Consider the following 16357-nt stretch of genomic DNA (forward strand, 5'->3'; position numbering starts at 1 on the left):
TAAAGCTATCTATACTCATATGAAAAAAAAAAACCTCTAAATCATTATTGATTAAAGAAATGCAATTTAGATCAAGTCTGAAGTGCCATCAGATTGGGTAAGATGACAGAAAAAAACATGATAAATATTGGAAGGGACATGGGACAATTGGGACACTAATGAGCTCAAGGTCGAGTTGTGAACTAACTCTGTTCAAAGGGCTATAAAATCCTGCATACTCTTTGAACCAGCAATGTCTCTACTGGGTCTGATTCCCAAACAGATCATTAAAAAGAAAAAGAAAAGGATGCACATGTACAAAAATATTTGTAGCAACTCTTTTTTTATGGTAGCAAGGAAGTGAAAATTGAGGAAATGCCTATCAGTTGAGGAATGGAAGAACAAGTTGTTGTATATGAATATAATGGAATATTATTGTTTTATTATAAATGGTGAGTTGGTAGATTTTAGAAAACCCTGGGAAGACATACATGAGCTGAAGCTGAGTGAAATGAGAAGAACCAAGAGAAAATTGTGCACAGTAATAGCAATGTGTGATGATCAACTGCTGGAACTCTGTCCTCCCAGAAATCAGCTGGAGTCAGGATCACTAAACGTCTTTATTCTTGATCTTTTACAGTCAAGTTCAGGGGGTTAGGCCTAGCTACCTCACACACACCTTCCTCCCTCAAACACCAGGAGAAACTGAGTCAGCTTCTGCATCTCACTTTCTCTTCCTCCTCCTACTCCTCCCACACACTAACCCTAACCCTAACCCTAACCCTCTTTGTCCCACCAATCAAGTCAGCACAGAACAGCTGGGGAGGGTCAACCTTCAAACAAGTTAATAGGGAACTGTCCAATTGGCAATTAGTCTCACGCGCTCCATTATCCAAGTGCATTGCTCAGTTCTAGCCCTTTACATCTCCTGCTTTCTTTTGTTTTAGACCACAGGAGGTCGCACCATCCCTGACTTTTCAGGGAGGTGAGAACCCCAAAAAGGAGGTGATCACACCCCACACCCCCCGACTTCTCAGGAAGGGAGATGAAAAGCACCAAAGGGAAGTGGGGATTTGCTAGTGGGTTTCTGGGTTGAAGGGCCTTATTAGAGACAAGTATGCACAAACCCATCAGCATGGGAGTTATTACACAAGCACATAGCAATAACACAGGCTATTAGTGATGACTCTCCCCACAGTCAGTGCAGACTCGATATGGTGTAACAAACAGGAATTGTACATGCAAGTAGTGATATAACAAACAATATAAATCAACATGTTATTGTAAGAGATTTCAAGAAGTCCTAGAAGGAGGGTATGTAAACATCAGTCACACATACACGCCTTCTTCAGCAACCAAGAGATAGTCCAAAACCAATCTATTGTCCCATTGCTTCACATGTTAGGGAATCCAATGATCCCCACAAGTTTTTGAAATCCCACATCAGTCTTTTTATATGTTAGGGAATCCAATGATCCCTACAGGTTTTGAAGTCCTGCAACAGTCTTATGATGCCTCAGAGAATCCAATGATTCCTGAGGACTTTCAAGTCCTACAATAGTCTTATGATGTCTCAGAGAATCCAATGATTCCTGAGGATTTTCAAGTCCAGCAGTTTTTGATGTCCATGAGTCAAACGCCATAACTGCCAGGTTCTTTCAGTGGTGGGCACAGTCAGCAATGGAACCAACCAATGTTTCTTGGGTCTTCTCCTTCGTTTCAAGGGTCTGCTCCATCTCTCTCCAATGGACAAGGCAAAGATAGCTCATTGGCATCCATCTGATTCCTTCTCCATCTGTGGAGATACAAGCAAACCCTCTCCCCCAAGCAGTTAACCTATCTGGTCCCTTCCATTCACCACTTTCTGGATCTCTCCACATCACCTGGTGATTATCTTAAAGACAGTGGAGCTGCTTGCACTGGACACTGCCCTTCCTGTGGGTTATAAAACCTGTCTGCCGGAGCCAGTGCATCTTTGTCAAAAATTAAAAATTAATGGTATAGAGAACTAAATTTAGAAGATCTCTAGGGTTACCCATGATTCCCCTTTTCTTTTGTTTTTGGAGGAATGTCTTAATATCTCTGTTTCTTCTCTCTATTATTTCCTGCCCTTGAGGTTGCCATGGTATGTAAAATCTTATACTGTGTACAAAAGTGTGTAAAATGTTTAGAATATATGCAGGTCCATTGTCTGTTTTTATTGCTTGTGGCACACCCATAATTGTAAATGCTTGTATAAGGAATTCAGTGACCACTAGGGCTGTCTCTTTTGCTGCTGGCATTGTAAATCCTAAAAAGATGTCTACCATAATATGGATAAAAGATAGACGACCAAGAGATTTATAATGGCTCACAACCATTTGCCAAATTTCATTAGGTCTCAAACCACTAGGGTTCTTCCCTGGAGGGAATGTAGGAGCATGGAAAGGAAGGCAAGCTGAACAGGCTTTTACTATGCTCCTAACTTCTTCTCTTGTTATTCCAAATTGTAAATGTAAAGCTCGGGCAGCCTGATGATATTTAGAATGAGATTCTTGTGCTTCTTGAAATAAAGGAGTACTGGCCAGCATGGTTAGAAGGCTATCTGCCTTTGAATTTCCATCAAAAATAGGACCTGGAAGTCCACTATGGGAGTGGACATGCAAAATATAACTCTTACCTGGATGCTTTGTCACTCGCTCTTGAAGTTCCTTAAAGAGCTGATATATATTGGAGGCTACAAATTTTATTTGGGCTGTGGCAATTCTTTGTACCACACCTACTGAATAGGCCGAATCAGATATTATACTTATGTCTAGCAAGAGCTAGAATGATTGCATATAATTCATCCTGCTGAGTGGACTGAAAAGGAGTTCTGATTACTCTCTTTATAGTTAAGTCACGAGAATATACAGCACAAATATTATGTTTGCATGTATCTGTAAAGATTGTTGGTCCTTTAAGAGGAACTTTAGAAACCTTTTCTTCAAGAATCCATCGCCAATTATGTAACAGTCTGGTTATCTTTAATGGAGACCTGTGTGTAAAATTTGGAGCCATGGTTAATAAATTTTGCCACTCTGGGATGGTTTCACAGCACACATTAACTTTGTGCATTAGTATAAAAGGTATATATCTTGTCAGGTCTTATCCCAGATAATTGTACTGCTCGTTTAATGGCCTTTAATAAAATCCTAGCACAAGCACTGGGTAAAGAATAAGGCTTTGTTCTGGTTGTGCTGGGAGGTTCACCCACTCTATCACACTGTCTCCTTGATGAAGGACTGCTGTGGGTGCCTCTTGTGTAGCAAAAACTGATATTTCCAAGGGTTTTTGAGTGACTCTTTCAACCACATTGGATAAAGCCAGTTCAACTTGTCTCAAAGCCTCTTGAGCTTCTTTTGTAAGCTGGCATGTTGAATTTAAAGCGCTGTCTCCCCTTCAAATGTCATATAATGGTTGCAATTGGCATGTAGTCAAGCCTAGCACGGGACACATCCATTGGATATCTCCTATCAATTTCTGGAACTCATTTAAGGTGTTTAGCTTCTCTGTTCTTAAGGAGAGTTTTTATACTGTAAGCACCTTAGGATATACTTCATATCCTAAATATTGAAAAGGAGCATGTCTTTGAATCTTTTCTGAAGCTATGTGCAATTTATAATTCCTTAGTGTTCCTATGCTTTTTTGTAGACATGCTTCTAACATTTGTTCCTCAGGTGCACATCCCAATATATCATCCATGTAATGTAATAACATTACTTTTGGAAATGCTTTTCTTATTGGAGTAAGAGCAGCAGCAACATACATTTGACACATAGTAGGGCTGTTTTTCATTCCCTGTGGCAAAACTGTCCATTCATATCTTTTATAAGGCTCAGCTAACGCTGGGCACTGAAAAGGCAAATCTTTTCATATCCTCCTTATCTAGAGGGATAGAATAGAAACAATCCTTAATGTCTATAACCCACAGAGCCCATTCTCTAGGCAATTGAGTAGGAGATGGAAGTCCAGGTTGAAGAGTTCCCATAGTTTCCATCTGTTCATTTACCTTTCTTAAATCAGTCAACATCCTCCATTTTCCAGATTTCTTTTTTACAACAAATACTGGGGAATTCCAAGGACTTAGAGAAGGTTGTAAGTGTCCTTGGTCAAGTTGTTCCTGTACTGTGTCTAGTAAGGCCTGAATTTTATCGCTACCTAAGGGCCACTGTTCTATCCACACTGGTGTATCAGTTTTCCATTGGTTAGGAACAGGTGAAAGTGTTGGCAGGCCTTCAACAGCAGCCCTGCCAAAAAAAACGAAGTACTCATTTTTAACCCTAATTGTTGTAAAATGTCCCTTCCCCATAGATTGATGGGGATTTTTTCAACTATAAAAGGAGTAAAAACTCCTGTTTCACCTTCAAATATCCATCTTAAAGGGGTAGCACTAATTTCAGCTGCTATTATTGATCCTCCTACCCCAGACATGTAGGTGTCTGCCTTTTTCTTTGGCCAGTGACTGGGCCAGTTGGCACCTCTAATGACTGTGCGATCTGCACCTGTGTCCACCAGTCCTTCTAATGCTATGCCATTTATATAGATGGTGAGCATAGGTCGGTCAGCTGTCACAGCTGCTGTCCAGTATATTCCTGGTTTTTTCTGTTTGGAGTCCGAACATGGGTGACTGTCACCAGGTTGCTTATTAGGGGTCTGTATGAATAAACCCGATGCTACTACTTCCCCTGGTTGATAAGTCACACATTGTCTCCCTGTGTTAGTGACTGGGATATTATCTACACATTCCCCAGTTTCCCACATCAGTGTATGAATTAACACTGTCTTGTAAGTACTCTCAGGAGGGGAAATGGTCAAGCCTACTGTCCCTGGAGGCAAGGGATCCATAGGTTGGAGAGGAACAGATTTTACCTCTCCAGGGGGTATCTCAGTTGTCCCAGCTGCATACAACTCTATCCTCCCTAATTGTAGTCCCTTTCTCCCATCATGTTGCTTCCTGGCTGACTGATTGTGTAATCCCTTTCTCCCCTCAGATGGCTTCCTGGCTGATTAAACATGTCTGAGTATTGGACTTGGAGGCACTCTCTGGGTGTGGCATCGGCTTCCATCATGCCCCAAGTGCTTTTTGCCTGGGGCCCTGGAGCTGGGCCCCTCATCCCGTTTCCCTGAATCAGTCTACACTCTGAGGCCCAATGGAGTCCTCTGTTGCATTTTGGACATGGGGTTTTGGGTCTTGTTCTCCCAGCCTGTCTTCTCACTCTGTCTCTATGCCAATATTGAGCTTTCAAATGGCCTACTTTACTGCATTGAAAGCATTGACGAGTCTCTCTGGAAGCCCCTTGCCAAAAGGGATCCTGTCTCCCCATGTTGGGATCTTGGGAAGTCTGCATCATAGCCTGGCTATAAAAGGTATTTGTGCCCATTGTGGCACAGCGTCTTATGATCTCCTCTAAAGGAGCATCCTTACGTAGTCCTAGTATAATCCTTCTACAAACCTCATTGGCATTGTCTCTAGCTAGTTGCCTCACCAAAGTGTCTGTTACTTCATTTTCACCATTAGTCTGTGTGATAGCTGTCTGCAAACGTGCCACAAAATCAGCAAAGGGTCCATTTGGTCCTTGTACAATTTTTGTGTAGGTCTCACCCTTGTAGTTTTTACTGGGGAGAGAAGCCCCTGCTTTGATAGCAGCAGCAGCAATTTGCTCAAATGCTGTTGTGGAGTAATTAATCTGTACTGAAGCATCTGCATAAGAACCTACACCTGGTAGTAGGTCACAAGTGACTGAAGTATTAAGGCCACTTTGACTATTTTGTTGGGCTTGAATCCTACAGAGCTCACTATATTCAGAAAACCACAACAACCCCAGTCACTAGGGGTTAAAATTTCATAAGCCAAATTTTGTCTTAACATCTTAACATAATTTGATGTAGCCCCAAAGAGAATGCAAGCTATTTCCAGGTCTTTAAGGACATCCATATTAAAAGGAGCATATTTTCTACTTTCTTGACCTGCAGAATTATGCTGTTGAATCACGGGAAAAATTTGAAATTTGAAATCATTATCTATTTCTTTTCCATTTTGGATAGCTTCAATAAGCCCTTTCTGTAATCTAGTTATGGGGGTTGATGATTGCTGGGGGGGAGGTGCCTATGATATCACCACCCCTCCCACTACTCCTCCTCCCTCCATCCCTGAAGGTGGAGTTGATGTGGGCTGATCAATAATCTGCTCTATAAGAGGGATTGAAATTTCATCAGGATAATCAGAGTCAACACACCCTAATTCCTCATTCAAATCCCCTTGCCCTCTGGCAAGGCCTTGAGTTTGCTTATTTTCTGTCTTTTGTTCCTCACACTTTCTCCTCTGTTCACTTTTCCTTCTCCTATAACTTGCCCAATAGCTTAAGTCTAATTGAATCACATTGTATAGATAAAATACCTCTGGGGTAATTGAATAAGACCCATTTTTTTGCGTAAAATTCTTTCATTTCAAGTTCCACTAGCTTCCAGTTATCTATGCTTAGTTTTTCTTCCTTTAAGAACCAAGGGGACATGTGATTCAATGAGTCTAAGAGACTATCCATTTGTGGACTGGTTACAAGTAAACTTTTCTGGTCAATTATCTTAATTATATCCTCTATAGGATAACTACTAGGGGAGGCTAGAGCAGGAGCAGGGACTGTATCTGGGTCAGCTGAGGCCCAGGGAATGTTTTTAGCTAACACTTGCCCCATCTCAGCTACTAGAGATCGGTGGTTTAGTGCTTAACAAGTTACGTTCCTTATTTCTATTAGAATACTCACCTAATCTCCTGGTCACCTGAGGACTTCAGTGGAAGTAGGGTCCCGGCCCCACATTGGGCGCCAAAATGTTGGAACTCTGTCTTCCCAGAAATCAGCTGGAGTCAGGATCACTAAACGTCTTTATTCTTGATCTTTTACAGTCAAGTTCAGGGGGTTAGGCCTAGCTACCTCACACACACCTTCCTCCCTCAAACACCAGGAGAAACTGAGTCAGCTTCTGCATCTCACTTTCTCTTCCTCCTCCTACTCCTCCCACACACGTCACTCCCCCCTCTTTGTCCCACCAATCAAGTCAGCACAGAACAGCTGGGGAGGGTCAACCTTCAAACAAGTTAATAGGGAACTGTCCAATTGGCAATTAGTCTCACGCGCTCCATTATCCAAGTGCATTGCTCAATTCTAGCCCTTTACAATCAACTAGCAAAGACTTAGCTCTTCTTGCAAAATCATAATCCAAAATAATTCCAGTTGATTTCTGATGGAAAAATGCCCTCCACATCCAAGAAAAGAACTAGGGAGACTGAAGGCAATTTGAAGCATACTATTTTCACTTTTTACTCCTTTCTTGTGGTTTTTTCCCTTTTGTTCTGATTTTTTTTTTCTTTCACAACATGACTAATAGAGAAATCTTACAAATCTCAACACCTTACAAAGATAAATGTTGAAATCTGTCTTTAAATATAATTGGGAAAAGTAAACTAACATTAAGTGCAAAAAAGAACTTACTATTTCTTTGGGCATTACAAGCATTGTGTTAGAGAAAAAAAGTAGGCCAAGGGTCCCTGTCTCAAGATACAGTCTAAAGGGAGAAACAAAATGCAAACCACTATGATATGCATCCTACATTGTCAAAGAGAACCAAAAGGAAATCATGATATCATGGTCAATGTACAGTGGGTTCAATTGTGGTTGATTGGACCACTGAGAATTCAGAAAGCTCCACCACAGGCTAGACACAAACCATCCATATAAACATGTGGAAAGGAGATGTCTCTGAGTTTCCACATTTCATGTGTCTGCATTTCTGTTTTGTTCATGGAGCACACTGTTTCCTGTGCTGCAGTGGTACATTCTGTGCTAGTGTCACCCATGTCTCCCAATCCCTTTCACAGTTATTTAGAGAGAACTTGAGATTATCTTTGAGCTGGAACTTCTCTGAGGAGGGCACGCCATGCAGGGAGGTCCTGGGCCAGGGCCTCCCATGTCATATAACTGATTCTAAAGTTCTTTAGGGTGACCTTGGGAGTGTCCTTATATTGCCTTTTCTGACCACCTTGTGAGTGGCAGATTTAAGCTCAGCTCTTCATGCTTCCAGCCTTCTCTCTGTAATACCAGTTGAGGACACTTTACTCTGAAGGGACTTTTTAGTTTAGCTGGAGGCGGAAACCTTTGGCACTGACAATGGCTTGTCTGCGCCAAGAGCCTCGAATGCCAGGGCGGTATCACCCAGAGAGGGGTGTTGTCTGGCTGGCAGAGCTGGACAAGATCTGCCCTAATTATCAAGATTTGAGGCAGAGTTTCCGTTCTTCAGGGTCCAGGCTGGTCATGGCCCCTTGGGATGTGGGCATTGGTTAACAGCAGTGAGGGGCTCTTGGGCAGGGACGGTCAGTGCCCAGTCCCATCCTCAGTATTTCTGCCTCCTTTCTAGTGTCTTTGCTTCTCTTTGATGGTATCCTTGATCATGGCGTCATGACTCCTGACCCCCAGGGGGTCACTTTAGACCCACAAGCCTGCTCTTGGGGAGAGCTGCGAGGACTGAAAGGATGAGAAACCCCAGGATTGGATTATCCAAACCCAGGCCTAAGACGTCTACACAGCACGACCTGCACTCGAACCAGACCCTGAACTACATGTAACTGACCCTCAGGATGTTCGAGGGCAGCTGGTCTGGAGAAGGAGAAGGAAACCTCCCTGTACGGTGCTGGCCAGAGTCTCCAGGAGGACCATGGTTAGCTGCCTGGGGACTCCGAGAACCTGCCATTGTTGGGGAAGATGTTCCTGGGGTCATGGAGGGTCGGCCCCCTGCCAGAGCCTTATGGAAGGACTCGGACTTCACCAGCCCCTTCAGGCAGGATGCCTTCTTTGTGCTGAGACATTTCACAGGGACAGTCTGGCTCCTGTCCGAGTCTGAGCCATGGAGAGGAGGCCCTGTCTGGGCCCAATGGGAACTTGCCTGGCCATTCCCCAGGCTCCTCCAGCAGCTGATTCTAGAGCCGGGGCTTCCCCTATATGCTGACGATTTCTAGAACTCTCCCGACCTCTCTGGGCTCCATTTATAAGATTTTGCCTCTTCCTGGAGCATCTTTCTTAAATCTCTTTGTAGAATTGTGTGGGCGTCACTTGTAGGAGCCAATGGAAACCCCCAAAAGCCTTCACTCTACAAGGGCCCGGCCATGGCAGGGCCCCTCACCCCCTCCACCAGCCACAGCCTGAAGACTCAGCCAAAGCCCTGCCCTGGAGTCCGTGTCCTGGGAAGTCTCTTGGGGGAAAGTGCTGGTCACAGGGAGACAAAGGCTTCATTTCTGGGACTCACTCCCAGCATGCTCTTGGGCCAGTGCTGGACATTGGGCTCTGAGCCTGACACAGAGAAACAGGAAGCACAAGCCCGGGCCCTTCAGCAGCTGGGGCTGGGCCAGAGGTCAGGGCCAGCTGTGGGGCGGGACAGGCAGGAGGGTTTTTGTCCCACTTCCTCCCTGAATGTAGTGCTGTGGTAACCATAGCCACTACCATAATCTGTCCCACAGTAGTAATGGGCCTCGTCCTCAGGCTGGACGCTGCTGATGGACAAGTAGCGATTGGTGCCAGAGGCGGAGCCCGAGAAGCGGGCGGGGACCCCCTCACTCTTGCTCACACTTCCATCGCTGTTGACAAACATGAGGTACTGAGGGGCCTTTCCCGGGCTCTGCTGGTGCCAATAGATTCCATAATATCTGTGTGCATTGTTGACGGTGCAGGAGAGTCTGGCGGTGCCTCCCAGGGACACAGACGTGGAGGGAGACTGAGTCAGCACAGGCTGGGAGAAGGAACCTGGAAGCACAGACAGACATGAATGTCCCAGCACAGGAGAGGGGGGAGGGGCTTGGAGACCCTCCCAGGAGCCCCCGGGACAGGGAGGGGGGAGCAGGAGGAGCAGGGCCAGCCCTGACCTGAGCAGAAGCTGAGCAGGAGGAGGCAGACGAGAGGCCAGGCCATGGTGCGGGGGACCCGAGAGCTCTGCTCCCCAGAGAGAACCAGCGGGGTCCGGGCTCTGCCAGGCCCCTCTTATCCTCCCCCTGTGAACCTGTGATTGGGCTGGCGAGGTTGGTTGGGGGCTGGATGCAAATCTGGGTTTTTTTTAACCACACTCTGGTTCCTAAGTGTGAAGTCACAGGTCTAATGGAGAAGGTGTGTCCCTCAGGGGGAGGGCCGGCTGGGATGTCACCCATGATTGATCCCAAGCATCAGAGAGCCACTGGCACAGCCTGTTGGCCCATCCCCACTGAGATCCCCAGGGTCCTCCTGCCCCCTTTGCCTGCTCAGAGACAGTCCCGCAGCTTCCCCTACTGTATGTGTATATGACCAACAATTCACACTCCAAGGTCAAAATGGATTCCTGATTTAAACATAAAAGATGCTACTCTAAAAAATTAGGGAAACAAAGAATTGTTTACCTATCAGATCTTTGGAGAAGAGAAGAACTTATTACTTAACAAGACACAGAAAATATTAGGAAATACAACATGGATAATTTTGATTACATTAAACTAATTTTTTTTTTGGACCAACAAAGCCAATTCAACCAAAATTAAAAAGGAAACAGAAAACTGGGGAACAATTTTTGCGACCAGTGTTTCTGATAAAAGGACTCATTTTAAAAACATATAGAGAACTAAGTCAAATTGATAAGAATTCAAGTCATTCCCCAATTGATAAATTATCAAAGGATATGGACAGGCAGTTTTTAGATGAAAGAATGAAAGGTCTCTATAGTTATATGAAAAAAATGCTCTAAATCATTATTGATTAAAGAAATACAAATTAAATGAAGTACCATATGTCAGATTGGCAAGGATGACAGAAAAAAACCATGACAAATGTTAGAAGGGACATTGTTATGGGCCAGAACTTGAAAGGAGGTTCTAAATGATTATGTACTTAGTGCTTATTAGTGTTCACACCTTTAAAGAGCATATATAGGGAGGAGATTCACAAGTTGGGCAGAAATATAAGCAAGAAGCTCTAGAGGACAAGCCCACTCTTGGACTTCTAGGAGATTCCCAAGTCAGAAACCCACAAGCCCACTCTCTGGGAGGAGGAATCAACATTCATTCCAAACTCCACCTTTGTGCTGGCTGGAGATTCAGAGGGAGCTTTTGGAACCAAGGAGAGAGATAGGCCTCTAAGAAAGCTAACCTGCCCTAGGAAAAGATTCAAGGCTTTGAAGGAGACAATAAAGGATCTGGACTTTAATTCCTGACTGCATCTGGGATGATTACTGAAACTAAGGCTGCCTCCAGAAGCTCCCCAAGAAATCTGCTCACAGAGAACCTTATATCGTTAGAGAGACATTTGAGACACAAATGTGCTCATAGTAAAGTTGTGAACTATTGTAAACTGATCCACCCATTCTGGAGAACAATTTAGAACTCTGTTCAAAGGCCTTTAAATTGGTGCATTCTCTTTGATCCAGCAATGTCTCTACTTGTAAGGATGTGGTTCCCAAAAAACAAGAGAAGGGAATTGTAAGGGCCCTTTAAATGGGCGGCGCCACAGTGCAACAGGAGATTGAGTGGCCCAGAAGTAATCTCTGTGGATATAGGACTGCCCTGTGGGTGGGATCCTGTCCATATTGAGATAGCTTCATAATGGGTGACGACTCTCTTTCTGATTGGCTGTGTGTGTGACCTCACAGGCCCTTTATAAGCCCACTGCAGACAGCAGTCACTCTCTTTAATCTGGCTCCCTAGCCTGGGGTAGCCAAGCCAGGCTGATGGATAGCTGAGAGGTAAGGAGTTTGGTAGTGAACACGTGAGTCTTCAGACCAGGTGTTCAGTAGGGAGCTGACAAGTCAGGGCATTATGTGAGTAGGTATAATAAAGGCTTTTAAGATTACACGTGGCTGTTCTTGAGCGTGGTACAGGTTATTAAACTGCTATTCAAGAGATCGTGGCCAGAGACCTTTGAAGGCCTCAGAGGAGGCGAGCCGGGTAGAGTTGACACTGCAAAGGTCAGTGGTCAAAGGTACTCTGTGGGGCCTAGGACAGACTGGTAATTGTAACTGCCAGGAGGGTATGTTACATCTACTGGGTCTGATTCCCTAATTAAAAACAAAAAAGGGAAGGGCCCACATTTACAAAAATATTTACAGCCACTCTTTTTTGTAGTAGCAAGGAACTGAAAATCGGGGGAATGCCTATCAGTTGGGGAATGGAATAACAAGTTGTTGTATATGAATGTAATGGAATATTATTGTTCTATAATGAATGATGAGTATGTGGATTTTAGAAAGTCCTGGGAAGACTTACATGAACTGAAGCTGAGTGAAATGAGAAGAACCAGGAGAAAAATGTTTGCAGTAACAGCAATATTGCGTGACAATCAACTGGAATACACAGCTCTTCTTGGCAAAATAGTCATCCAAGATAATTCCAATTGCCTTCTGATATAAAAATACCCTCCACATCCAAGAACAGACCTAGGGAGACTAAATGCAGTTTGAAGCATACTATTTTCACTTTTTGCTCCTTTCTTGTAGTTTTTTCACTTTTGTTTTGATTTGTTCTTTCACAACATGAATAATGTAGAAATCTTACAAATCTCAAAGCCTTACAATGATAAACCTCAAAACTATCTTTAAATGTAATTGGGAAAAATAAACTAACATTAAGTGAAAAAATGAATCTACTATTTCTTTGGGCATTATAAGCCTTGTATTAGAGAAAAAAAGGCAAAGGATCCCTGTCTCAAGATACATTCTAATAGGGGAAACAAAATGCAAACCACTATGATGTCCAGCCTACATTTTCAAAGAGAACCAAAAGGATATCATGGTATCATGGCCAATGTACAGTGGGTTCAACTGTGGTTGATTGGCCCATTGTGAGTTCAGAAAGCTCCACCACAGACCAGACACAAACCATCCATATAAACATGTGGAATGGCGCTATCTCTAAGTTTGCACATTTCACGTGTCTTTTGTACAGCTGCATTTCTATTTTGCTCATGGAGCACATTACTTCAACACAACTAACGTTGATCATTCTGTGCCAGTCTCCCATGTATCCCAATCTATTTCAAAGTTCTTTAGAGAGACCTGGAGATTATCTTTGAATGGTACCTTCTCTGAAGAGGGCACGGCATGCAGGGAGGTCCTCCCATGTCATATAATTGATTCTAAAGTTCTTTAGTGTGACTTTGGGAGTGTCCTTATATTGCCTTTTCTGACCACCTTGTGAGTGCCATCTCTTAAATAAAAGCCAATTTTGAGGAACTCATGTCCTTGGGCTGATTATTAAAAGGACTGTGCTCTAGGGCAGTTAGATTGCAGTGGTTTGAGCACCAGCCCCAAAATCCAGAGGAGCTGAGTTGAAATCTGGCCTCACCAAGCAAGTCACAGCCCCCAAATATCCTCACCAAAATAATAATAATAATAATAATAATAATAATAATAATAATGATATGATCTATTGTTTATGTTGTTTGGACCCACACAGAACCATCACCTTGCTGTAGTATTCCAGAGGAAGTTCTCTGTGAGTGCAACTGATGGAATTATTGATCATAATAATATTAAAATAGAGCTTGATGGTTCTCAATATACTTTACAAATACTGTCTCATTTTATCCTCCAAAGAGCAACAGGAGGTAGAGGCTCTTATACATATTTAACAGGAAAAAAAATCCCAAGAAAGGCTGATTTGTCAAGATTGAAACCATTTATAATTGTCTGAGGGCAGATTTGAACTCTGCTCTTCATGCTTGTAGCCCCAGCCTTCTCTCTGCAATACCAGTAGAGGGCACTTTACCCTGAAGGGACTTTTTAGTTTAGCTGGAGGTGGAAACCTTTGGTACTAACAATGGCCTGTCTGTCAAAGCCTGGAATGCCAGGGCAGTATCAACCAGAGGGGAGTGTTTTAGCCTCTGCCTGGCTGGCAAAGCTGGACAAGACCTGCCCTAATTATCAAGATTTGGGGCAGAGTTTCTGGTCTTCAGGGACAAGGCTGCCCTCAGCAGATCCTGGTCATGACCCCTTGGGGTACGGACATTGGTTAACAGCAGTTTGTAGCTCTTGGGCAGGGACCGTCAGCAGCCAGCCTCATCCTCCAGGTTTCCGCCTCCTTTCTAGTGTCTTTGTTCCCCCTCCATGGTGTCTGTGGTCATGGCCTTGTGGGCCCTGGCAAGTGTCCAGGGGACAACCTTAGACCCACAAGCCTGCTCTTGGGGAGAGCTGCGAGGACTGAAAGGATGAGAAATCCCAGGATTGGATTATCCAAACCCAGGCCCAAGACGTCTACACAGCACGACCTGCACTCGAACCAGCCCCTGAACTACATGTAACTGACCCTCAGGATGTTCGAGGGCAGCTGGTCTGGAGAAGGAGAAGGAAACCTCCCTGTGCAATGCAAGCCAGAGTCTCCAGGAGGACCATGGTTAGCTGCCTGGGGACTCCCAGAACGTGCCATTGTGGGGGCAGATGGTGCTGGGGTCATGGAGGGTCGGCCCTCCTCCCAGAGCCCTATGGAAGGACTCGGACTTTGCCAGCCCTTTTGGACGCCTTCTTTGTGCTGAGACATTTCACAGGGACAGTCTGGCTCCTGTCCGAGTCTGAGCCATGGAGAGGCTGCCCTGTCTGGGACCCTTCCTAATGGGGACTCTCCTGGATGCCCCCCGCCTCCCCCAATCTTCTGACGATTTCGAGAACTCTCCTGACCTCTATGGGCTCCATTTATAAGATTTTGCCTCTTCTTGGAGCATCTTTCTTAAATTTCTTTGTAGAATTGTGTGGGCGTCACTTGGTAGGTGTTAGGATTCTTACAAGGTACTTATGTCCTTAGTTCACACTTTAAGGGAGTTCGATCATTGGTTCATATATTAGACGTCACATCTTTAGACAGCATAGAAAAAGACAACCGCACTGGGGGAAGATTCAGAGCCAGGATTCAGTCAAGGAGGGAACTTCGGGAGATTCACAACTAGGACTGACGTCTGGGAAACCCACACTCTTGGAGCAGAGTCTGATTCATTCCCCCTTCCATGTTTGTGCTGGCTGGAGGCTCTCAGGAGCCAAGAACAGAGACAGGCTCAGAGAAAGCTAAACTGGCCCAGGAAAAGATTTGAAGGACACAATAAAGCATTGGACTTTAACTCCTGGCTGCATTTTGGGATTATTGAACTAAATTGAAGCCAAGGCTGCCTCCAGAAGCTCCCCAAGAAACTTGCTGCCAGATAATGATCACAATCTAGAGAAACAGAACATTACAGGTAGGAGCCACTGGAAACCCCCAAGAGCCTTCACTCTACAAGGGCCCAGCCAGGGCAGGGCCCCTCACCCCCTCCACCAGCTACAGCCTGAAGGCTCAGCCAAAGCCCTGCCCCGGAGTCCGTGTCCTGGGAAGTCGCTTGGGAAGGGGAAAGTGCTGCTCACAGGGAGACAAAGGCTCCATTTCTGGGACTCACTCCCAGCATGCTCTTGGGCCAGTGCTGGACATTGGGCTCTGAGCCTGACACAGAGAAACAGGAAGCACAACCCGGGCCCTTCAGCAGCTGGGGCTGGCCAGAGGTCGGGGCAGCTGTGGGGCGGGGGAGGGGCGGCCAGGGGGGTTTTTGTCCCACTTCCCCACTGAATGTAGCGCTGTGGTAACTATAGCCACTACCACTACCATAATATGTCTGACAGTAATAATCGGCTTCATCCTCAGGCTGGACGCTGCTGATGGACAAGTAGCGATCGGCCCCAGAGGCGGAGCCCGAGAAGCGGGCGGGGACCCCCTCGGCCTTGCCTACATAGCCATCACTACGGACATACATGAGGTACCGAGGGGCCTTTCCCGGGCTCTGCTGGTGCCATGCAATAGTGTTCCCTGTGTATGCACTGCTGAGGCTGCAGGAGAGTCTGGCCGAGGCTCCCAGGGACACAGACAGGGAGGGAGGCTGAGTCAGCACAGGCTGGGAGAAGGAACCTGGAAACACAGACAGACATGAATGTCCCAGCACAGGGGAGAGGGGGGAGGGGCTCGGAGACCCTCCCAGGAGCCCCCGGGACAGGGAGGGGGGAGCAGGAGGAGCAGGGCCAGCCCTGACCTGAGCAGAAGCTGAGCAGGAGGAGGCAGACGAGAGGCCAGGCCATGGTGCGGGGGACCCGAGAGCTCTGCTCCCCAGAGAGAACCGGCGGGGTCCGGCCTCTGCCAGGCCCCTCTTATCCTCCCCCCAGAGCCTGGGCTGGGCTGGGGAGGGGGCGGGGCTGGATGCAAATCTGGCCTTTAAAAACCACACCCTGAGTCCTAAGTGTGGGTCACGGGTCCCCTGGGGAAGGCGTGTCCCTAGGGGGGAGGGGAGGAGCCATGGAAGCCGTTGCCCCACCCAGCTGAGATGTCACCCAGGAGGGATCCCAGGGGTCA

General features: G+C 45.7%; 2 gene segments (V, D, J or C); both read right to left on the reverse strand.

Annotated features, from left to right (window-relative positions):
* Positions 1–9248: 9248 nt before the first annotated feature.
* LOC141556462 (immunoglobulin lambda variable 4-69-like) lies at positions 9249–10007 on the reverse strand. The segment is given in 2 exon segments: positions 9249–9788; positions 9908–10007. Coding segments are annotated over 2 exon segments (459 nt in total).
* A 5337-nt stretch (positions 10008–15344) lies between these two features.
* Positions 15345–16138, reverse strand: LOC141556477 (immunoglobulin lambda variable 4-69-like). The segment is given in 2 exon segments: positions 15345–15919; positions 16041–16138. Coding segments are annotated over 2 exon segments (585 nt in total).
* Between the last annotated feature and the right edge of the window lie 219 nt (positions 16139–16357).

This window comes from Sminthopsis crassicaudata, chromosome 1 (assembly GCF_048593235.1).
Source record: "Sminthopsis crassicaudata isolate SCR6 chromosome 1, ASM4859323v1, whole genome shotgun sequence".
NCBI classification, from domain to species: Eukaryota; Metazoa; Chordata; class Mammalia; order Dasyuromorphia; family Dasyuridae; genus Sminthopsis; species Sminthopsis crassicaudata.